The following is a 25,009-nucleotide window of genomic DNA, read 5'->3' as shown; positions in this document are numbered from 1 at the left end:
TTCATAAACTACAAGTAGGGAGTGAATATTTCTTAAACATCTTAGTTTTCTGGATTTGCCAATCATCAAAAGCTTTTCTTTACAAAATCCCGTCATATTTGCAGCAACCATAACTGTGATTCTTGTTTTAGACATTTTGCACCCGAACACTGTTCACCTTTAAATTTCACAGTCTTATCTGGCGTTATATCGTAAAACAATCCAGTTTCATCTGCATTGAAAATATCATCTGGCTTGTAACCTTCACACAGAGCAAGCCACTTCTTAGATAGTCACTCGTCTGTTACGCCATCAGGTTCACTCGCAACTTCGCCAGAAATTTTCCTAGCAACAATATCATGACGAGCTCGGAAACGTTGTATCCAAGAGAAAGAACAATTGAAGTTCGGATTGCCCAACCGACGAGCAAATTCATTGGCTTTCGCTTGAAGAATAGGTCCATTGATAGGCACATTATTTGTTCTTTGCTGCTTAAACCATTTAAGTAAAGCTTCTTCAATCTCTTTGTGGTCAGATGATCTGGCCCGCTTGATTTTTAAAGATTTTTTTTTTCGAAAAGAGACTGTATTTTCTCTCTGTCCTTCCAAATTGTAGAAATCGTCGAGTGTGATAGACCCAATTCCCTCGCGATGTTGATGTTTGTTTCTTCGTTTTCTAATCGCCATATTATGTGTGACTTTTCTTCAATATTAAACGCTTTCCTTTTCTGTTGCGACATCTTCAGAGCCATGCTTGCCTTGACTATGATTGGATATCTATAATACTGTATACTGAAAACAAGAGTTTGAAAATAAACCTTACATCGTTGACAGCAAGAGTTTGAAAATATGTAAATCTTACATTGTTGTCAGCAATCTCCAAACACATAACAAACAAAAATCAACATTGAACGTTATAGCCGATATATTTCTCCGATAATGTGATAAAAATAAGTCGTTTTATACGATATGTCGTTATAAGTAATGTCGTACTAAGCGATTTCTTAAATACAGTTTTTATATAGGGTTTAGACGGGATCGTTAGATTTCGTCGTTATACCCAATACGTCGTTCAAATCGATGTTGTTGTAAACGGTTTCGACTGTATTTGAGTACATGGTAAGAAAATAACACTATAGAATGTGTTCGAGAATCATTTAAAGCTAGGAAAGTTTTTTTTTAAGCTTTACGAGGTATTGGAAAACTTTAGGGTTGTTTCTTTTAATTTGAATGTCATTATTATTATCAGTGGTGGTCGGTGGATTGCGGTTTCAGGTGTTGCAGTACAAACGAACGGAGACAGAAGATATAAACTGGACTCATTGACTAATCAGCATAACTTTAGATGCAAATGCTATGTGACATTTGAAATTAAATACAATTTTGTTTTAAAAATAAAAAAAAAATAATGCAGGACATTTTATCCGATTCGTCACCTTATTTAATTAGTAAGTCCATTCTCCTCTCTCTGATTGGAGCATATCTGTCTAATATATATTGTTTGAACTCTGGTATTCTTGTTATCAGACTTTTTCGATGGAAAACAAGCAATGGGACATTCAATCCTTGAAAGTGTCAATTCTTTTCGATGTGGAAAAACGCCTTTCTCCTTGTGATGACGTCATAAGTACAGTTAATGTTAATTTCAGAAGCTTTGCAGATTCACTAAATAATTTTTCTAGATTATTGCGAACAATTCATTCTAGCAAACTGTAACGTACCTACTACCTAACTACTTAGTCTTCGGTATCGTCACTGGGAGAGGGAGTATAAAATTCTCTCTCCATTTTATTTAGCAGGTTTTATTGGGAAGGTAGCGCATAAAAATTCCGATATTACCTTAGTAGTAGGATCGAACCCAATAATTTTCTACAATAAGCAAATATGATGGCTCTTATCTTCACATTCATCTATCCGTACAATATAGGTATATTTTAGGATACAGAAGTGAAACTCAATGATTATAATGAAATAACGATTTATGAAAAATCTCAACTGCATCAAAATTATGAACAAGAAACAATTAACCAATTGACTATCGGTATTGGACCTTACATACTGCCATAAGGGCTTTAGACTACATTGATTAATCATACGCAAATGGTCCAATAACCAAAATAACTAATTAATTCCAACTCACCAGTTTGAAGATTCCGAACCATAGACATCAAATTTAGCTGGATACGGCAATATATAATATATCTCACCAATATATTGATAGCACATTAACAACTCACTTTTCCCTATATATGCCACTATCAATTAGATTCTTCAGACTACTTTAACAATATATCTCGGAAAATTTAAACCACTTCACTTTTTTTAAAAAACAAAACTATTCGAAAAATACACTTATCTTTTCCAACTTTCGTTAATATTTTAATATTCCATACTAAACCGTTGGTATCAATCAAAATTATAACGACTTACATTCGATAAGTTACTTGAAAAATTAACGTATTAGATGAACTATTCCTATAGTTTCCAGTAGACTTTTTCCCAGTTTGGCTTTCAGAATGATTATGACGCTATCGCCTGTTAAGCGCTATAAGTACAAAATAATTCTGCCGGTCGCCACTAATTGCGCCACTAGTAACTAGTGCTTAACAGCTGACAAAAGTTTCCATCTTTTTTTTCCCGAATCCTAAATAAATGTAACTCATTACAAAACCCAGTCCCTGACAGAGATCCAATTCCTCTGAAGCGTAGGCTGAAGACAGTTCGTGGCAGAGATGAGTGCTATTAAAAAAAGTAAATTGAACACGCTTTATTCACAGTTTCTTTCTTTCTTGCACACTATTATCAGTGATCGGGGGGGGGGGTGCCTCAGGCAGAAGCCTAAATAGGCCACAAGTGCTGTATTGGTCAAATAGTATTCACAGCTTATCTAGGAAAATTTAAAATAAATTGTGGAAATAAATCTAATGCACACAACATTGCTGCCATAACATGTCCTGTAAATTTAAACCGTCTTTTCTCGAACACTCCTGAATTGCCCTTTGCTTGTTTTGTCTAAGCCTTAATTATAAATTTTTCCTCAGTGGAGAGCTGGGCAAATTACTTTTCTTTCTTTCTTTTTTTCTTTTTTGTAAGTTATTTACAGAAGTCATGGTATAGAATTCATTCAGAATTTGTAGGTTATTTACAGAATTAGAGCACACAGAATGCAAGTAAATATAGAAACTAAAACCAAAACAGCTAACAGAAACTAAAAACAAAAGACGTACCGGTATATGAATTGCGAATTTCACATAGGCCCATAAAATTACTCACAGTGCTGCTGTGTAGTCCGATCGACTTACAAAGATTGTCGGGTTCACCAACGTACACACGCTCTGCGTAAAAGAAAAACTACATTCCAAATCGTTCGTCTTGGTTAAGCAATGGACAATGAACAAAATATACTTCCACGTGAGGCGAAACAATGCTTACCAATGTCATACGTTCTGGAAGCAAACTTTGACACCCGCTAGATGTATGCTCAGCACGTATACCTAACATAAGTCAAAAGTTGAAGAACGTCAAAACAAACAGCATTGTCAGTTCTACGCTCAGAAAAGTTTGCTGGGAGGGGTCCAATACGTCTATGTAATATCGAACCTGTCTTATACTACACCCGAAAAGACGATAAATATTTCTTATATTCTTATATAAGAATATTCTTAGAAAGAAATGATAGAACAATTATTTTTATAAGAAAAGAAAAAAAGTACATGATGAGGCGCAAAATAAAATATTTAGCCTACGTCAATCATTGCTCTGTTAAACAAGTATAGTTCGTTAACAAAGTCTACAAATGTTAATCGAGTTTTGAAAATTTTGGGAGGTCCAGACCTTGTGGCCCCCCTTCATGGTTGCGCCAGCATGTTGGGATCGTTTGCATTCGCATCTTTTCATCGGTTTTCGCAATTCGCAGGCCGGAACCAGTTGAGGCACTCCAATTTATTTACACGTACTGGGAAATTCGCATTCGCATTGGCAATCGCATTCGGATGCAATGGAGGCGCGGCCTAAGTAGCAAAAGCTGAGTTGTATTGACACAAACCGTTAAGAAATGTGCCTATAATTGACTGTTACACTCCTTGCTCTTTTTGCTAATTTAACACAAATATCCATCAATCTCATAAATTTGGTTTGCTTTGACATATCATACGACGGTGTTGGGTGTTAATTTGGATTCACCACGTATTGAGTGTTGTAATGAAACATCTGTTCAGTGCTTCCATGTTATCTGAATTGATAGCGCTTGGTAAATTAAGGATGGCGGTGGAATTTGTAAATGTTGAAACGCTAAGAAGAATTATTTTGTTTTGTGTAAGCTCATCGTAAGGTCTTGTTGAAGTGTGAAATATATGTTTATCATCAGTCGTCTGTGTTTTATGAGGTAAAGTTTGAGCTTTTTAAAGTACGCTTCATGAAAGTTAGCTCATAATGTTTTATTTCCCTCCTAATTATAAAATAGGGTGAACAGGAATTAACAGTTTGCGACGATGGTCATGCTTTTGCGATCTTGTGAATCACTTAAAAAAAGAAATTCGTATACAAATTTGGTAAATGTACGGTTGAAATTCATTATCACGAACAGAGGAGTGCAATGTAAGAAAGTAACTTTATCTAGCGATCTTCCTTTACAACTCCCGTGGCTTTATACATAGGTACACGCCTTACGCGTGAGTGATATTCATAGGATTTCTAAGTAGCCTGTGTAAATCAGCTCACGTTAAGATGCACGCTATAGTCTTGAGTAGTTCTAAAGGAGACGCTAAATAATAAGAGCAACGATCCGTGTTGATGGGATTTACTTCATTGTACAGAGATTGAGTAAAGGAATATTTCTATTAAAAATCTGTCATTAGTGCTGTGCCATTAAACATCTTAGTGTTCTAACCGGTAAAGAGTAAGGATACAGGCACTTCTTTTCAAAAATGGCATTACTGCTATATCGCCGAATCACGAAAATAATAATAATAAAAAAAGTATATTTAGTTTCTCTACCCAAAGGCAAGGTTCTAGATTACTGGTCCCCCTTCCGATTGAGCAGTAATAAAGACAGAAAACAACGTGCCCTGCGGGGCTCTAACCCGCCTTCACTCGCTAACGCTCGCTCGGCAATACTGTATCAGTTAAATGTATAAACTTTAGTACAGAAAGAAATCTACCCATCTACTAATCCACATCGGGGACCAGTAATCTAGAACCTTCCCCTACCCAAATACTAGATTATGATCCTGGATCACTTCGGTAGTGAATGGTAGTGACTATTCGAAATAGTGTGTGGGCGTCGGGCATTAAACCTAATGAATAAAACGAACCAACTTGTGCTAGATGGCCACTAAGAAGCACGAATGCTGTCTAACCGAGTCAGGACAGGAGCGCAGCGTGGGGTCCCGAGCGGTCATCGGGAGGGGTACGTCCGTAGAGAGGAGGCGCTTCACTGGTGGTGGGTATACGTGTAAGTGTGGATACCGGTAGTGGAAAACACTTCATAAAATGCATGACTTACATGTTGCACAGCTTTGGGGGAGATATTAAGTATCATCCCACAAATACCAAAATGTACTAAATTAGGTTAGAGTGCCTTCCAAATCAATTCAGGCAGAGCATGTACCATCATCATCTCAGATATTGTTATTTTTTTTTTATATAGCAACTAGACATATTTTTAAGAGACCATATTTTTTGTTTTGTCGAAAAAAATTTTCCCGCCAAGTAATGGGCCATCAAAGATGGGGAGTACAATTTATGAACTGTACAAGACATGAAAAATGGTCAACTTCGGAGCCCCACCATTCAGCTATGGAGACAGGTAGAGTTATAATTCTTGTGGTACGTACATAGGGATAAAAATAAACTATTATTTTATTATAGTTTGGTTTGCGCATGCGTATCTGTTTCTACATAAATTAATAAATGAATGTCAGTTTATTTGAAAAGGTGAAGTTTGCGCATTTTTTTTCGAGCACTTTCGGTTCGAATTTTAAAATTCTGTTTTCACGGTTTTTAAGAGAACACCACCCCTCTTTACCCTCTTTGCGAAGTTTTTCCAAGGGTTACAGAGTGGCACTCATCGGATTCGAAATCAGCACCTCAAAATCATATAAGATTAGCTGAAAAACTTTATATATAAAATCATGGGGTCCACGGTGGCTCAGTGGTAGAGCGTTCACCTCTGGTGCTTGGGGTCCCGGGTTCGATCGCAGCCCCCGCCAAGTGAACTTTGTGGTGGACAAACACCGTGTGCGTGGGTTTTCTCGGGATTCTCCCGTTTCCTCCCACTTTCTTCATTCCACCATTTCATTCATCACTCATCACCGTCTCCTTTAGCCTAACCGGCATAACTGTGGGACGTAAAACTCAGAGATTTCATTTCATTTCATAAAAAAATCATGGTTCATCAGCTTCTCCCCTGGACTATTATCACCCAGTCAACTCAGTTCCCTACAGTAGTTACTCCAGTCAACCCATGTTGCTGAGGACAACTTCAATTCATGCTCTATAAACGACTGTTTGTCTCGTTTTATAAGGCACCAGAACACTACGAACAACATCACTTTCTCCATAGGTAACATTGACATTTCTAAAAATGTCCCTTCGTTGCCATCTTTTCTTACATACATTTTGCATATCGTACTCTTGCATTAGAGTGGAAACGTTAGTTCCTCTACCCTTGTTGATTTTCATTTCCTTCCCACACTTTCTACACTGTGTTCTCAAATTCAGCAATTCTTGGGCCTCACAGAAATTCAATAAGTTCTCTTCATCAGTCAAAAGTCAGTGTGTCTGATTACTCTAAGGGGTAATAAGAGACAAGGCTGTCAGTCCTCATACACATAGAATAGAAAATGAGTAGTAGTTTAAGGAAAAATCTTAAGACAATTCTGAATAATTTACTTTTTTCAGATCTGAAATATGTATATATGTTCCCGAAATATCAAGATTTAAAAAATGAAATTCAATAGTTCGTTCGGAAAATTTATTTGCCTTAGTATTAAATATCAAAAACCATTGAAACAAAGTATAGTTGCGTTTTACGGAATCTAAATACATCATGGATATAACTCATACTACCAAATAAAAAAGAATGCTGACATGAAATTTTCTGGAGAATGTCGAAAATGAACTTAAAAAGTGCCTAAATTATCAATGAAGAAAAAACACCGCATTTGAAAAATAGTTTTAGCTAACTTAAATGGGTTGAAAAAGCTATTAAATTGTAATCATACACGAAGAGAACATTGAAAAATGTTTTAAACATATCGTTGTCAAAATTTTATGTAAAATGTAGCCTATGTAAAACTACATTTTCGAAAAATATATAATATGAATATTAAACCTTTTACGATGTACAGTCGAACGATCATATGAAAAATGTACAGAAGAGTTTGGAAATGTCATGCTAGCCTATGTAAAATCCAAGTTAACATTTTGAAACCTCATAAATGTAATTTAAACTTTAGTGATACATAACAGCAGGTAGACCTTATTAGTGATCTTAGGCTGGACCACTTAAACAAACATAGGAAAAATGTAGCTCTATAGGCCAAAAAGAACTGTTGGCGTATAGGCATCAGTTTAACAAATATTAAGAATAGTCCTACAAACACCTAGGCTTACTAAAAGAAGAGGAGTTATATTTAATCTTTCTGTTTTGGTTTCAAAAGTCCTTTTTCACTTTGCTATAAACACAACGAAGTTTTTGAGCTATCCTCTGGAAATCTGGAATGGCCCATTTCCATCTAGTTTGATAGGTCCATAAAGCACAAATTTGGATGTCACTGTTTGAATGTCATCATAGGCTGGCCGATTGAAACCATTTAGTCCTTTTTTCAAAAATGTAACCTTGCACGGTCCTTCATTTGGGAAAGCAATAATCCTTCCACCATACCAGTCAAGATCATAGCACAAGGCGTAATACATTTCTAAGCAAGATTCTGCTCTGGTTGGATCAATTTCTCCTGGCAAACTTTTACCAGTTGATGATGAAATTAGTTGATCCAAAGCATATTCTCCACTGTCACTATCTATGCACAGACTCTGAATTGCCAGAGTAGGAATTTTCGTATTTACTTTCTATATACAAAAATAGCATGTTATACTTGTCACATGTGCTAAATAAACATAAAGTTCAACTGGGGTAATAAGAGACAACGGTTTCTTACTACCCCTTCAAAATTTCTGAAAGGGGTAATAAGAGACATGCCCTCAATTGACCTGAAATGCAATGTTTCAGCGTTTTTCAAAATTTTACATCAATCTTCATAATCTTATTCAGAAAGTTACATAGCAGTCATTTCCACATTTGTAACTCACATTTCACAATAAAATTTTATTTTAAAACAATCACGAACTTCTATGGTAAGTTCAAAGTGAAGGTATTTTTTCATAGCGTAACAACAATATAAAAACTCATATTAGTTCATAAGTGCAAGTGGGGTAGGAGGTTAAGGTATTGACGTTGCCATTAGTTTTTTTTTTTTTTTTTTAAATATAATTTTGATTTGACATTTAGAGTAATTTTTGGCCGTGTCTCTTACACCTGTCTCTTATTACTTGTTTCTCCCCTATATATATATATATATATATATATATATATATATATATATATATATATATATATATATATATGCCTTCGAAATTTATAATTAATTGGTATTTGACTTAACAGTTTCTGTATCCAATTTAATACAAATGTAAAAGAAAGAAAATATGTAAATATATATAATACGGTAAACCATGTGAGGAAAGGGTGGAGTAATTGGAGACCAACACACACACATACACAAAAGAAAAAGCTGAGTGTGGATCACGACAGATAGAAATAATGTCCAGAAAACATTCTTCTGTTTTCTTCTTTCTTCGATTTTAACCCAGTAGTTTATGTGCATTTTTCTGTTAGAATATTAAGGAAGATTTTCATTTTCAAAATAGTAAGGCTGAAAACTGGTCAGTAAGTCAGTATTTTTGACGAAGTCGGTATTTAGTCAGTATTTGAGTTGATTTGAAATTTAACATTTCTTTCAGCAGCGAGGCTATATGAGACAGTAACTACTGATTAATGTGGAATCCGAACCACATGAGCTCCGCCGAAAATCGAACCCGGATCTCCCATGCCAAAGGCGCGTACGCTACAGGAGCGGATCCAGGGCAGACTTCTGGGGGGGGGGGGCAGTGGGTTGTCATACTGCTATTTTTAAGGGCTCCAAACTTTGGGATAGGTTTTATTTATATATATAAAATAAGAAAGTTTCTTCTTCTGGGGGTGGGGGCGATCGCCCCCCCCCCTGGATCCGCCCCTGGTACGCTAACCGCTTAGCCACGAAGGAGTTTATTAGTCACTATTTTTAAGTCGGTTTATTTTTGGCTCTTCGGAAAATTAAACAAGAAATATTCAATTAAACAGGATTTAAATATTTGGAATATTTTAATTTAATGAATGGAAACGTAAAGGACGATGAGATCAAAAGTCCTGAATAAGAGTAGATGTGTACTGAAATCAGTTTTCCCAAAAATCTAACATTTCAGGAGAGCTTAAATTCCCAGTCATGTCAAAAATTGTGAAAGCAGTTCTTTCGTTTTCACATGGCTCAGCTGAGGTTAAAAAGGAATTTTTAATCTCCCTACACTCGACCTCTTATAGAACTAGTATATCAGAGTTCTCGATGCTTACTTGCGCATTAAGGATTCTCTACATGAGTTTTATGATGGAAAGGCACATCTCGTAAATACATCTGAAGAGCGTTTAGATTTTAGCTTATACTGCTAATAAGAGTTGTAGAGGAATTGTGAGGAGTAAATGAAATTAAAGGAAGAACAAGAAAGGAAAGAGAAGTAAAGGAATAACAACGAGCAGCTGAAACAACTTGAAAAAAATATATTGAAAATGTAACTTCTGAAAGAAACGAATCTACTTTAAAACGTGTAAGGGATGAAGAACAAAAGACACACACAGTTGATAGGTTACTGAAGAAAGCAAATGAACGAATGAAAGTGGCTACTAAGAATAAGAATGATGTTGCAGCGACTTTAGTGCAAGCAAGCAATGCTTGACGTGGTACTGGGGAGTAGGATGGTCAGTTATATACAGGGTGACTGGTAATTCGATGCATTCCTTGCAAGGGAATATTCTACTCGTACTTTGGAACATTTTCACCTATATGAATCGGGGATCGCAGGGCTCATAGCAAGTCACTTTTTAAACTAAAAGTTACTTTTTCTCAAGTTGGTCACTAAAAGTTACTTTTTTTTTTTTCAAGTTTGTCACTAAAAGTTACTTTTTGGGGAGTAAAATAATTTTTTGATGATGATTTATGTTTTGCATTGACAGTTTTCTAGCGTACGCAATGTTAGCACACGTTTTTGTTACTGCTTTTTATTTAATTTTGTATGCAGTTGTACTTTTAGTTAACATTTGTAATTTATTTTAAAAGTTCATAATAAGGGTATAAACATAATCCACATTATTTGCTTTGATCTTATTGTGTTAGAGAAGAAGATATATATTACCTGTTTGCAGTTTACTCTTCATTGTATGCTTAGTGTTGGTAGAAGCCATACTTCTGTTTGCCAATCATGTGGTACCAAGACAAAATTTGTAACAAATCAATCGAACAAGACAAAATTTTATTACCAGTTAATGATAATCTAGATGCTATGTGTTAATTAATTTAATCTTGTATTATTAGATATAATAAAAATATAGAAATTTGGCCTTACCCCATCCAGATCAAAGTTGAAATGCAAAACCATGCAAAGTATGTAATTAATAATGAACCACTAAAAACAAGTAATCCAATTTTTTATTAGCTGACAAACTTAAGTAAAATAGTTTTTAATCTTAATATGTTAAAACATTACGTATTTCACCTATGATCCAGCCGGCCCTATTTTGCTTGAAAAGAAAAGGCAAATGGATTTTTCAAGCCCTGTATATATATATATATAAAATATGTGTGTGTGTGCATGATAGTGTGTAACCCTGTATAGGCTGCTATTAAACTGCTGTAATGCTAAACATTAAAAGATTATTTTTCTCCTTTTTTTTTTTTTTTTTTTTTTTTTTTTTTTTATCCAATCTATTTCGAAGTCAGTGAAATTACTAATATTCATCTCAAAACTAGTTTGCACCTTTGCATATTTTACAGGCTGTTATATGTCTCAACATACCGTCGTTTGTAGCACTCACTTATTTTCAATTCACCGTAATATGCCGAAATTTTTTCTAGCAGGACTTTGGAAACACTGGGAATATTCAAATTAACTCCAGTAACATCTGGAATTGATCTACTGTAGCTTAAAAGTGTGTTACAAATTTGCGGAATTATCATCCGTGTCAAAGCGGAATCTCCATCAGGTGTTATATAAAGGAAAGCCTTTAACAAGTGGCGAAAAAATTCTGGATTTAAATGTATTCAGTACATTTTCACAGAAGTATAGCGAGCTAGCAATTGGTGATATTATCACATTGATGCATTGAATTACATAACTTCCTTTATGTGGTTATTTTCAATCCTTGTTTTCTTTCTTTGAATTTGAAATTTTTGTCGTTTGGGCCATAAAAGTCGTCTGACTGCTGTGAGACCGGCACGCACGGATAGATAATTTGTTTGATGAGTAGGTTTTATTTCAACTCACTTTTCGTTGGACGCTGTTTATGAAGATGTTCATCTAGTTTTTCAGTGTTTTACGTAAGGGGAACAATTGTTAAGAAAATAATAGGTCACTAAATTAATGTGTGTACTAGTAGAAGTGCCTGTTCTTCACACCAGAAGAGTAAGACGTAATATGAAACTTAAAATTTGAATGTTGTAGAAATGTCCCCTTTTTCTCTCTTTAGGAGTGGAATTTTCGAAACCGTTGAAATCTGTATTTCCTTATATCTAATTAAGAGGTAATATGCCGAATTTCACACATCCAACTTAATTGAATCATCACGTTCAGCACTTCCTAAACAAATGATCGAGAACTTGAGTAATATAGTAATTTTCACTTTTACGATCAGTTTTTTCGAAAACTAAAAGTTCATATTCATTTATTCTTAGAAATGTACACACCGAATTTGACACCAAATTAAGCAAATCCTTACATTGACAATTTCTGAAGGGAAGTATTGTTATCGAAATCACCCCCTTTTGCCCCTTAGGAGCGGAATTCTCGAAAATGCTAAAAGCACGGGCCTTTTTCTTTCTCCCAAACACCGAGAGTTTCGATGCCAAATTGCTGATCACTTATCATATAGCTAAATTCCATCTTAAGAAATAACTTTTTTAAAATTTATTTATTTATTCCGAAAAATGTAAAATCCAATATTTCGGGCATTTTTTCGATTATCCATTGTCAGCAACAGGATTTTGACAAGCTTAAAAGTTTATTTTCAGTGGAAATCTTTATTTTATTTTATTTTATTTTTGTTTTTAATCACTTGTTTTTAATCTAGTAGTGTATTGTAATTCTGGAGAGTTACACTGTGTTTGCGTTCCCCCTTTTTTGTAATTACGGTAAATTTTATGTAAGTGCACTTAGTACCAACATTTTTTTACCTATTACATTTTATTTACTTTTTACTGTATTTTATTTATTTTTTACTTTTATTTTATTTATTTATTTATTTATTTATTTATTTATTATTGTAGGTAGTTGAAAGTTATTTATCCACTTCTCGATGCATCTTAAGTTATTCACATACATGCATTACTAAATCAAAACGAAGTACAATGTTGCAATATCCTGTATCCTTGTGTATAAAAGTTTTTCGTAAATTTGATGTCAACATCCATCGAAAATTACGAAAAAAACCCTCTATAATGAGGAAATTTGTAATATAGTAGATTTATATTTACCACAAATTCAAACCAGTAAAGACATGTGAACCAAAATTCTACTGCTTAATACTAGATGTAATTTGAGATAATGGGATTCCACCCTCTGTCCAAATTTCCTTTCCAAACTATAAAAAAGTCACAAAAGAAACATTGATAAACTTATATACTGTATATAGAAAACTTTGCTTTTGTAGTATAATCTCTTTGAGTATTGACTGGGGCATTTAGGTCTGACTATAATACGAATAATATACGGGAGTGAAACGTGATAATCCACAAATGTGTGTTTATCAAGATTTTACGAATATTTTTCACTTTTACGAACATTTTTCGTTTTTTGATTTAAACCAGATGTTTTTTTTTTTTTTTTTTTTTTTAAACAGCTGGTTTAAACCAGCCAACCCTGCCAGTAAATGTTTAGCCAGTCATAAAGTCTTGAAATCTTGTATTGTATATTTGCTTTTCTTCAAGTGCTTGGATAACCCAGAGATAGCTTCTTCATCCTCCCACGACTCCGTTAAGTATTCTTTTAATTTAGTGCTAATATTGGTTTTAGTCACATAAGCATCTAGGTAGGAGCGAGTTATCTTGTGTATGCCTCTTAAAGAATATTTGTCTATAAAATTGCTTTCATATTGGCTGTGAGACCTTTCTAAATTCGTAGGTGATATTAAGCTGGCTTGTAAATATGTTACAGAGCTATTTTTCGAAGTCGACAATAAATTGGGATATAGCGGAAAGGAAACATATTTGTCATCTTGGTTATCGCGTTTTCTCTTCTTTCTCTATTACAACCTAATAGCAATACAGGGTGGCCCAAAAGTAGGTATATACCCCTGCATTGATCAAGTATAACATTCTAGTTTATGGGTTTATTTGCTTCGTTCTTCTGAGCTTAAGATATAACTAAAAACGCATTAAGAACAAATAAAGAAACTAACTCTACCTGATGGATAACAATAAGAAAAGATATAAAATGCAATGATCTGATCAGTAACGGTACTGTATATCTACTTTTGGGCCACCCTGTATAGAAACTATTTTATATATAGAGAATAGAATACCAGCATCTGAAATTACTCCAACAAATTAAAATTGTGTAGCCGCATGAGAGAATGATTCAAATTAATAAAAAAAACTTCGTTACTTACTAATATATCCTCCCGTGAGAAAACTAAACTTTCTCCAGACGTATCCTTAGTGTATCCACGCAAACATTCAGGAGAATATTTAGTTTTCCCACGGAAGGATATATTGGTAACTAATTTTTTGTTAATACTCCAACACATATTAAACAGTAGAAATTTTGGATTACATATCTTTATTGGTTTGAATTTGCCGTAAATATAAATCTCTATTAGAAATTTATTGATTTTCCTTGAGAAAAAAAAAATCATGGATATAGAATATGGCAACATTTTACTTGATTTAGATTCCGTAGTGCACGTATGTGGATAACTGAAGATACGTCGAGAACTGGATAAATGGCTCGTAATTACCTTCAAAAAAATTGTAATAGGTAAAATTTTTCTTGTAAGAATTTTTACACAAAACTTAATTACAAAAAAGGGGAATGCAAACATAGGGTAATCCTCCAAATATACAACACGTTACTAGGCTAAAACCAAATAATAATAATAATAATAATAATAATAATAATAATAATAATAATAATAATAATAATAATAATAATAATCCACTAAAGATAAAGCTTTAACCATGTAAAGATCATTTTGCTGCCTATGTTTTAAGTCTCTATAGTCCTTGGCAATACGTAATCGATAAAGTATTCAAAATATTGGATATTATTTCCTTCCGCCGGCTACACACCTATCCGACAACTGCCCATCCGATTACCCGGATAGACTGTTTCCGAGCAGTAATGCTAGCTCTAGCACACGTTTTTATTCATATAATTATTGCGTAGTACTATGCACGCATTCTTTATGAATATATATATATATATATATATATATATATATATATATATATTGCTGAATTGCGTTGATTGACATGGTCATAATGGACAGACGAAATAAATATTTTGCTCATTTTGTTGAGACGACGAAAAAAAAAAAAAGAACACAGCAGGCAATTATAGTGATAGAAGTCGAACAACAGTGTATACAACCTGCTTTTTAATTGTGTATATGTATAGTATATGCACTAGGGTGCCCCAGGAGGAAAGGGTAATATTTTGGAAATGGTAATATGGGTTATTACGAAAGTGTCTCTATGAATTGGTCGAATGGGCTTCATTTCAGAGATATAGATATATTAAAATAATGCAAACAGGTTCCTTGCTCGGGGGGCGCGGTGGCTCAGTGGTAAAGCGTTTACCTCCTGTGCTTGGGGTCCCTGGTTCGATCTCAGCTCGCGCCGTGTGGACTTTGTGATGGACAAACACCGTGCTCTTGGGTTTTCTCGGGGTTCCCCCGTTTCCCCCCACACTTTCTTCATTTCACCATTTTACTCATCACCCCTTTAGCCTAACCGGCATACTCGTGGGACGTAAAACTTAAAAAGATTTCATTTCATTTCAAAGGTTCGTTGCTACTGACGATTCATTGTCACGTGTTACATTGAATGAGGAAACTGATACAAGCGATCAATCATATTTCAGATTGCACACGTTGATTTGAAATATTGTGTATGTTGATACTTACTTAAACACAAATTCGGTGGCGTAGTCGGAAGAGCGTTCAATTCTGAGATTAAAGTTCCTGCGTTTAATCCAAGGGTGCACGATATGAATTTTATGATAAATAAACATCGAGTGGGTGGATTTTATCGGGGTTCGTTTCGTTAGTTTCTCTCCCTATTCACATTCTTTTCTTCCTTACATTATTAAGTCAGTAATTCTCGTTCGTGGGACGTTAAGCTAATGCTTTAATGTGAAGTATATATTTTAAGCAATTACTTTTCGTCTGTCAATAACCGTAAGACGTCTTCGGCTTTGTCACACTAGAAATGTGCAACGATTCTTTTATCTGTATAAATAATGTTCCGGGAAAATTCCTACCAGGAAAATTCAGCCTCAGCGTGACAAAAAAGCATACACTTTCATTTATGGGTTATCATCACCATACTTTAGAAGTGAACTAATCCAGTTGTTGGAGACATAAATGTGCGATTCTAGAGTACTGGACTGTATACTTCAGAGTAAAACAGTTTAAAGATAGTATTAAAAGGTCTTGATTTTCTCTCATGAAAATTCAAATCTAGAAAGAGAATTTTAAATCAATGTACAATGTGTAGCAGTAATTTAAAAGAACACACTTAGGTAACACACAGACTTGTGTACAATTCAGTAGCTTTTTCGGGTGGCCTTGAGAAAATATCCATAAAGAAAGTTCGGATTCATTATGCACGAAATGCCCGTAGTCGTTTTGCATTAGTCATTAGTCACAATATCGTTAGTGTGAAACAGTAGCTGTCAGCATTCGTCAGTAATTGAAACCTGTGCTGCTGAACTGCTCTTCGCAGAATTTTTATTGTCTTAACACACTTTCGAAAGTAAAAATTTTATTTATAAAAACTACAGTATTCTGTCATTGAGAGACATAATCTCCCCTCCCCCATTGCATTATAATCCGTACTACTTCGGCCTTCTACTGTGTTAAATTTATATTGGCAGTCTGTATCAAGGAATCATTACTTGTGTTCCAGATGATAGCATTTTTTTTTTTCCAAGTTGTTAATGATAAATTATGCTCGAATAGTCCAATACATTTCTTTAATTCTTAAAATCTTTCTATTTCCACAAATGTAATAACTACGCATTTTAATACTCAAGAATATGTGGATTATATTTACTTCGCGCATTTACACATTTCACCACTTGTCCAATTGTACTGAATATGTTAGAGTCCTTCATAGCTGTAATCACTTGCTTACATTTCTCGTGATATTCATTCATTCATTCATTAGTAGCGTACCTTGACGTAAGTTTGTTTCTGTAGTTAAGTGTCTTAAAGCCGACTGAAACTTTTTAAAACGAGGGATCAACGAAGCTATTACAATGAAATCCTGAGTTTGAACGACAGAGAATGATTAGACAATATTCTATATTTCAGCAATAATATAGCAATAACCAAATAGACCCAAGCAGGCAAAATACATTTTAACATTAAGAAATACCTTTTTGCTGATATTTTATCTCAAGCCTTTTTAAGAAGTACCTTTTTCATTTTCATTTATGATCATTTTTATAGTCATGATCGTTCATGTCTCAAGGAATGATAAAAGTGTTTGTATTTAGAGTCTGTATATTTTATTTTTGTCTCACATAATACGTTTTTAAACTAAAAAATATAAATAATTTTATCAAGCAAATGTATTTGTGAAGTTTAACATTATAAAAGTAACATTGTTATTAAACTCGGCTTTTCGTATTGGTGCATTTTATCTATCTAATTTCGTAATTTAGTTTTTTTTTTTTTTTTTTAATAGACAGCTTGAACTCAATCGAACTACCTTGTATGTGTTCTACAGCCTTATTCATGGCAGATTTTGCTCAAGTTTGGTAGCCTCCTAATCTATATTAAGGAACATCTGTACTGGTTGATTTAGTTACATGATAAAATGGCGAAAATATAAATGTTATGTTTACAGAGTTTGAATCATATTTACAAGCAAAGTTATGTAACTTGTAAAAGAGTTCCATCCATGGGGAACAATGTGTCTTAGTAGTGTTTCGTAATTTAAAAATGAATATTATTTTTCGTTATCTTACAATAATAGAGAATAAATTTAAAGATCGATAGATATTTGCTTATATTGCTTATGTTGTCATCCTAATATTCAACGGAAACATTCTCTCATGAGAGAGAGAAGAGATTTTCCAGAATAACTAAATAAAATATAAATTATAGAATCGTCAGTAGAAAACAGAAAACTAAGATGCATCTAGTTATTATTTTCGTAAAATTACATTGTAATAAAATACAGAAATTATGAATTGAAATGATTTCAAGTTGTCTGTCTTTGAGGAAGATCTCCATGCACTGAACTTCTTGTATATTGTTTCTTTACATAATTGAATCAAAGGTTTTACTTACAGGATAGTTGAAGGTTTGAACAAGCTGTAGACAATTTAGACTCTAGTTGTCAATTAGCTTGACTTATGCTCAAATTACAGATTATAATGCCGCTTTTGACGTTTCTGACCATTCTGATATTTTGTTTAATTTTTGGTCAGTGTATATATTTTGGTTTTGGCCTTTCATCTTTATGAGTTCCTTGTTTGTGTTCATATTTTTGACATTGTCACTTTCATTTTTCTGATTTCACTTCCTTAAAAGTGGATTTACTTGTTTATAGAGACTTAGCGTGTTTATTTTTATTTTCAATTACAAAGAATTTTAACATACATAGATGTATTTTTGAGAATTACATTACAGTAGTAGAGCGCTCCTCTGGTGCGAGGGGTCGCTGGTTCTATCCGAGGCAGTTAAAATTTGTGTGGACAACATCGTGTCTGTGGGTTTTCATGGGGTTCTCCCGTTCACTCCTACATTCTTATTACATCGATACTTTCTTAATTATGCACTTTCTTTGATCATTCTTCTCCGATACTCTAAAAGGCATAATTGTAAATGGTAAAACTGAAAGCCTTCATTTCATTTTTTTCAGTTTGCGTTCCAGATTCTTTGATTACGAAATATAGTATTTCTTTTATCATTCCAGGTGTGAAACAAGGCTACGAATAGAATGTCCGGCCAAGGAATTGTACAGGTAGACAGTAATTTAGGTCCTGATGAAGAGGATGGAACAAGGAAGATATGCGTAGCCACTAGTATTCAAAATGAAACTGAAAATACTGATATGAGGAAAGAAAGTGGAATTAACAACCTCAACAGTCCATCGCAAACTATGGAATCTACAAATAAGAGCAATACAGTAACAGACTCGATTCAAGCATTACATATAGAATCTGGTGGTGTCACTACTGTTGTGACTAATATTGTGGATGTGAATGAAGTGGCCAGTGGCGAGAAATCTTCTGCTAACTGTGGCACTGTAAGTGATAGCGATTGCCAAAACGCAGGAGAGACTGAATTGTCGAATGCAAATTGTATACCTGTGTACTCGAACACGGAGACAGAATTAAACATAGCTCAAAGTGAAAATGGTGATAAAATAAATGATAAAGGAGATCAAAATATGACAGAAGAAAGTGCAGTGGTGAATGTAAACGTAACAAAAAGTGGAATAAACGCAACAAAACCTGAGAATATTGATGAAGATAGAAACAATTATTCCGTTAATGAAGCATGCGAGCAAAGAAACTTCTGTTTTTCCAGTGAAAACAAAAGTGAACCGAAAAACGTAGCTGATATGTCGGAGACTGAGAATAGTAACACTATGGAGAAACACAAAAGTGTACGTGATGAAGCCTGTGAAAAAGTGAGCTCGCTTGGCTCTACTGAAGGCGATTGTGAAACGACGAAGATAGATAAAGTGTCAGAAAATAATAGTGGTACTGAAAGTAACAATTCACTTATTCATGCATTCGAACAGATAAACGTTCCTGAAGTCAAAGAAACACACATGCAGGGTGTAATTGCAATATCGGAATCTGAGAAGAATGATGCAGTAGTTCGCGATGAAGTACACGACTCCGTTTCGAAGGTGAATGACTGTGAAATGAAGGACCCAACTGAGCAAGTGATATCCAAACAACATGGATCAGAAGGAGCGAATAAGGAAGGATTTGAGGAGGGGGACAGATGTATTCCGAATGAAGATGATTGTGAAATGGAAGATGTAAGTGAAGCGTCAAAATCACAGGGTAAAGCTATAGTGATGGTAGGTGAGGGGGGAGGCGAACATTTGAACATAAAGAAAAACTATTCTGAAACGATAACTTCTACTGAAGCTTTGGAATCTGAAAGGAGTGATGTAGAAAAATCAAGCACAACCGCAATCAAGGAATTTGAACGAGTAAAGTCAAGCGTTGCTATATCAGATTGTGAAATGAAGAATGTAGCGGAGTTTCCCGCGTCTGAGAATAGTGTTTCGGAAAGAATAATCCAAGTGAAATCCGAACTAGTGAGTGTGGACATATCAAAAGAAGACAATTCTAAAATCAGAAGTACAAATGTAGTATTAAATTCGGAGAACAGTGGTGCCGCGGATTCAAACACAGGTCTAATAACTGAAGTATTTGAACCTACAAACACAGACGTTGCTAAGGTAAACGATTGTGAAATGAAAGATGTATCTGATGTGTCGAAATCCGAGAGCAATGATGTAGTGCGGACAAACGAAGAAGAATACAGACAATTGAACGTTAGTGTTCGTGAAAAAGACTGTACGGAAATGGAAAGTACAACTGGAATGTCGGAAAACTCAAACAGCAACACAACAGTGTCAAGTACATTTTCAATTAAAGAGTCACGCGAGCAGGTTACAGTAGCAAACACATGTATTACAGGTGAATCCGTACCCAAAGTAAGTCATTTACTGAACACTGATGTTGAGTCTAAGGTTTTAGGAGTTGCCAGTAAACATAGTGAAGTGAATGGGAGATTGATAATAGAGAATGTTTCAGAAATAGGGGAAAGTGTAAGTGCAGGAAAACAAGCGGAAATGTTAGAGAATGTAAGGAATCTTTCTTCAGATATTGTTTCTAAAGTAGAGCAGCAGGGTAAAACAGTAAATGAAAGTACAAAATCTACAGATACAACTAAGGCACAAGTCAAGGAAACGGAAGACATGGATATAGACTCAAATGCTGACTGCAGACCAGAGAATTTTGAAAGAATTGTTGGAAATAGTTGTGCAGTGAGTGAAGACCAAACAAGAAACATAAATGATGAAAACAGAAAATCTTGTGGAGTAGAATCTCCACACGAAATTGATGTGATGATGGAGGTACAAGATGAATCAAGCAAATCAAGCACTGGAATTGATTCCATCAGTGTTGGAGTTGAATCAACGAGTGATTTGTTAATGGAGGAGAAAGTACTCACTGTTTCAAATGGACGCATTTTGGAAAGAAAAGCTGAACTGACACGAGCAGATACTACCATTGTGAAAACGGTTAAGGAGCGTGATTTATCATGTGTGAGTGGAGGTGGTACCTCTGATGTGATAGATAGCTCTGAAAAGGCGATGAGTAATGACAGTGTTGTCTATAAAATTGAAGAAATTCTTGATTATAACAAAGAATATGGTCAAGGATGGTATTTTGTTAAATGGCAGTGTGGAAATACTTTTACAACTTCTTGGGAATCAGAAAAATACCTTGCACAAGATAAGAACAATCTGGATAAACTTCTTAATTTCTATTATAAAAGACATAATGAAAAGAAGAGAAAGTCGAGGACAGATAAATGTATGGTTCCACCAAATCCTCGATTATTAGAGAAGAGCTCAACAGATCTGATGGTAGAAAAATTTATTAGCAAACTTGTGGACCCTATAGACCAGAACCTTGAAAAGCTTATGTCAGAGTTACGCTCATCGACGGGCTATCTCAAGTACACAGTTCCTCGTGAAAATGATGTAAAACAAAAAGTAACTGACCAGATGAATCGATCAGAGAAGAGTAGAAAACAGGAGGCATTGAACAAAATAAAAGAGGAGTTGTTGATACTGGAACTGAATAGGAGGCGCATGGATCAAAAGATTCGATTGCGGGTGTGGGAACTGGAGATGAACCTTCTATCGAAAAAGAGTACTTCTATTAAAGTGGAAAATCAAGTTGACTTAGAAGATCCACCAGTGAATTTCATTTACGTAAACGATTATGTTCCTGCTGAAGGTATAAGTATTCCAGATGATCCTCCTATTGGGTGCGAATGTGAAACATGTGACGCAAATTCCGAGTTTTGTTGTGCCCAGCAATTCGGTAGTGAGTTCGCGTACAGTAGAAGTAAAAAGCTTCGTGTCCCATGGGGTACACCAATTTACGAATGCAACAAACGTTGCAAGTGCAGTAGTGACTGTGTGAACAGGGTGGTGCAAAACGGGCAAGTGTTAAAATTATGCGTTTTTCGAACACCTAATGGTTGTGGCTGGGGAGTGAAAACTCTGGAACCCATTAAAAAAGGTTCTTTTATTTGTGAATACATTGGTGAAATTATATCGACCGAAGAAGCAGAGCGAAGAGGTGAACTGTATGATGCAGAGGGTAGAACGTATCTTTTTGATCTAGATTATAATGATGATGAACAGTTTCCATATACTATTGATGCTGCTTTATATGGAAATATTTCACATTTTGTGAACCATTCATGTGATCCTAATATGGAGGTGTTTGCTGTGTGGATAAATTGTCTTGAACCAAATTTACCGAGGTTAGCTCTGTTTGCTTCTCGCAACATACAAAAAGATGAAGAATTAACATTTGATTATATGTTTCAAAGTATCAAAGGGTCTACTACGTCAAAATCTTCTCGTTTAACACCTGCCGAAACTAGTGAAGATACGGAGGAAGACGAGGGTGAATCTTCGAAGACTAGACTCGCATGTAAATGTAACTCGAGTAATTGTAGAAAGTATTTGTTCTAATGTCATTTTCAGACCCATCTTGATTGTCTGTCATTTCACTCAGTTTTATAGATATTAAGAGCAGTTAGAAGTTCAAAGTATATTGAATTTGTATTGTGACAGTAGTTTAGTTACCATTTTATACATGTATTTACTAGGAGTAAGCAGTATCTTTTTTGTTACATATTTACTTAACAATTAGCAAATGAAATTGAATTTTGCCAGTATTCGTTTACCTATGTGGAAAGAGTGAAAAGTGTCAGAAATCGTACTTAAAGTTGCATAGATTTTGTTTACGTTGAAGTTATGATAATTTTGATGTTTAACTACAGGTCTACAATTTTATATGGATAATCTTGTTAAACAAAGGAACTGTTTTAATTACATACTTGTCACCGTTGGTAGCATATTTTTGTTACATAGGATTGCAAGGAAGTTTCAGAGACACGAATAATATAATTCTGTGCTTGTTGAAACTACATGTAAACTGTACTAATTTGAAAAAAAAAAAAAAAAAAAAATGTTTTCAGCTCATTTTCGGATATGACTACATGCGTACGTACGTACGAATACAACAAAATTCATTTGCCATTCAGGAGAGAGGACTCTGTTCCAATTAAAATTTTACGTGTGTGAAATAAGTCATAAACGCACATGTATCATAAAGATGTGTGCCGAAAGGCAACCAGTTTTTGTTGTTGAAACAGTTCTGTATGTTAACACAAAGACTCTTCTTTCAATTGAGCAAATTATGAATTTATCAAATGAACTTAGATTATGAAGTTCCTAAACTTAATTGAACATATTGAAGTATAATTGTGGACTGTTTTGCCAAACTTGCTTTCTTTAAATAAAATAAAATAAATAAATAAATAAAACAAGGAACATTAGAAGGTAAATCGCAAAATTTTCACATATTATAAAAGTGGCCATGAATGATACACATCACTATATTCATATAGAAGGAAATTCGTATGAAAAAAAGAAAAAAAAATTTCTTTCTTCAGAAAGGAATGATTTTAGAAACTTCAGATTTATGAAATTAAAAACATTTAATTCAATGTTCCATGTTTATACCCTTTATGGTAAAAGGAACGAATGTTTAATGAAAGTTAATGACTATGAAAGATTTGGTTCGGTGGAACGAGAACATGAGATGAAACGGAAGAACCCAGTCACGATATTGTCCACCATAAATGGTTTGGAATCGAACCAGAGGATCAGAGTCGATCGCTCTACATTGATCCCTTTAGTGTAAAATGTTGAATTTTGTATCCATTTGTGAAGATTTTTTTTTTTTTTTAATTTTTATGTTTCCAGAGTAGTGGGTATTTATTCTGTTCGTTTACATATGAGCGGCTCGGTGGAAGACAATGGTTATTTTACATTTTCTAATTTTCGAATAAACTGGAAAAAGAAGTTCAACATTCCCATGCAATTCAATGCAGTGATACATGCCATACAAGCTTTCCCTGTAATTTGCAGGTACACAGTCTTGTTAAAAAAAATAATCTAGTAACCCATCTCTTTCTGGAAAAAGAGCTTCTCCGTGGCTAAGCGATTAGCGTACGCCTTTGGCGCGGGAGACCCGGGTTCGATTCCCGGAGGGAGCTCGTGTGGTTCGGATTCCACGTTAATCAGTAGGTCCACGTCTCATATAGCCTCGCTGCTGAAAAGGGGCGTTAAACTAAATGGAAAAACCTGTGGTCAAAACCCACATTTAAAATGAAATGAATATTTTTTTTTTTTGGCTATTCGAGATCTTGATACAGAGGCAAAGCATTTTGAGTTTCCTATATACGGTTTCTGTAGTATAGCGTTTTAAAGCAAGATCAGTGGCCGAGAGTTTGAACAGGACTGTACATAGGACTGTAAGAAATCAAACTATCTACATACTATTCTGTGGTCTGATTTCAAACCTAATAAATCAGTTTAACACGAAGTGGCGCTTACTATTGTCTTGCCCCGAGCCGTTCAAATATTTTAATAAAATGTACTATCACAGTAAGTATTCTACTTCTGCTGTGCTGGTGTGTTAACTTGTTTTAAATTAATATTTTCAATGCATTCCATGAACTAATATGAACTTCACCTTAGAGGTAGAATTATTCGGTTTAATATTGTCTATGAACTTCAGTATTCTCTACGTCTTTAATTTTCTTCCACCTTATTTCTAATATGTTCTTTGAGTACCATCATAACCAATTTCATTTTCTCATCATGATAAGCGCCAATGCTGTTCTTTTCTTATTTTTTCCCAGCATCTCTCTTCTGCGTTTTCGACCCGTTCTTCTTCTTACCTAAACTGACTTAACAGTTTATTACAGATTGACATTCAAAAATTTTGGAACTTTCCGATCTGAGGAGTGCTGGATTTCGCATGGCTATACACTAGAATCCCGTTTAACCGAATTTGATGAGATTTATGGTGCTTCAGTTGAATGATAATTCGGTGTAAATGAAATAAAGGTTTTTTGATATACAGTGTTGATATATCTATATGTATTTTCAGCGTGAAAGGATGTTGTTGACAAGATATGATGCGTTCAAGACTGAACATGGCTAAACTGAATCCTACAACCAAAACGGTCAAGTTTAATTCAGCTTGTCAAAAAATATCTTTTGTTTATTATAGCGATTCAGTTAATCCAAAATTTTCGTTGAACGGGTCTGTGGTGTATGTGCTATGTATATGTATGTATATATATATGAAAG

The 25,009-nt window shown here is 34.5% G+C and overlaps 1 protein-coding gene across 1 annotated transcript; it reads left to right on the top strand.

The window, feature by feature from the left end:
* Positions 1 to 4,175: 4,175 nt before the first annotated feature.
* LOC145685997 (uncharacterized) lies at positions 4,176 to 24,774 on the top strand. The gene is made up of 2 exons (XM_081758811.1): positions 4,176 to 4,362; positions 18,485 to 24,774. The coding sequence occupies exon 2, from the start codon at positions 18,509 to 18,511 to the stop codon at positions 22,313 to 22,315; it is 3,807 nt and encodes a 1,268-aa protein (XP_081614937.1). The 5' UTR covers positions 4,176 to 4,362; positions 18,485 to 18,508; the 3' UTR covers positions 22,316 to 24,774.
* The last annotated feature ends 235 nt before the right edge of the window (positions 24,775 to 25,009 follow it).

Source organism: Thermobia domestica, chromosome 5 (genome assembly GCF_964235325.1).
Source record: "Thermobia domestica chromosome 5, izTheDome1.hap1.1, whole genome shotgun sequence".
Classification (NCBI taxonomy): Eukaryota; Metazoa; Arthropoda; class Insecta; order Zygentoma; family Lepismatidae; genus Thermobia; species Thermobia domestica.
Note: the sequence above shows the minus strand (reverse complement) of the source record. Positions and strands in the feature narration are given on the sequence as shown.

Bases quoted from the DNA above. Each gene is read 5' to 3' on its own strand.
- LOC145685997 (XM_081758811.1), top strand. From the start codon at position 18,509: ATGTCCGGCCAAGGAATTGTACAGGTAGACAGTAATTTAGGTCCTGAT.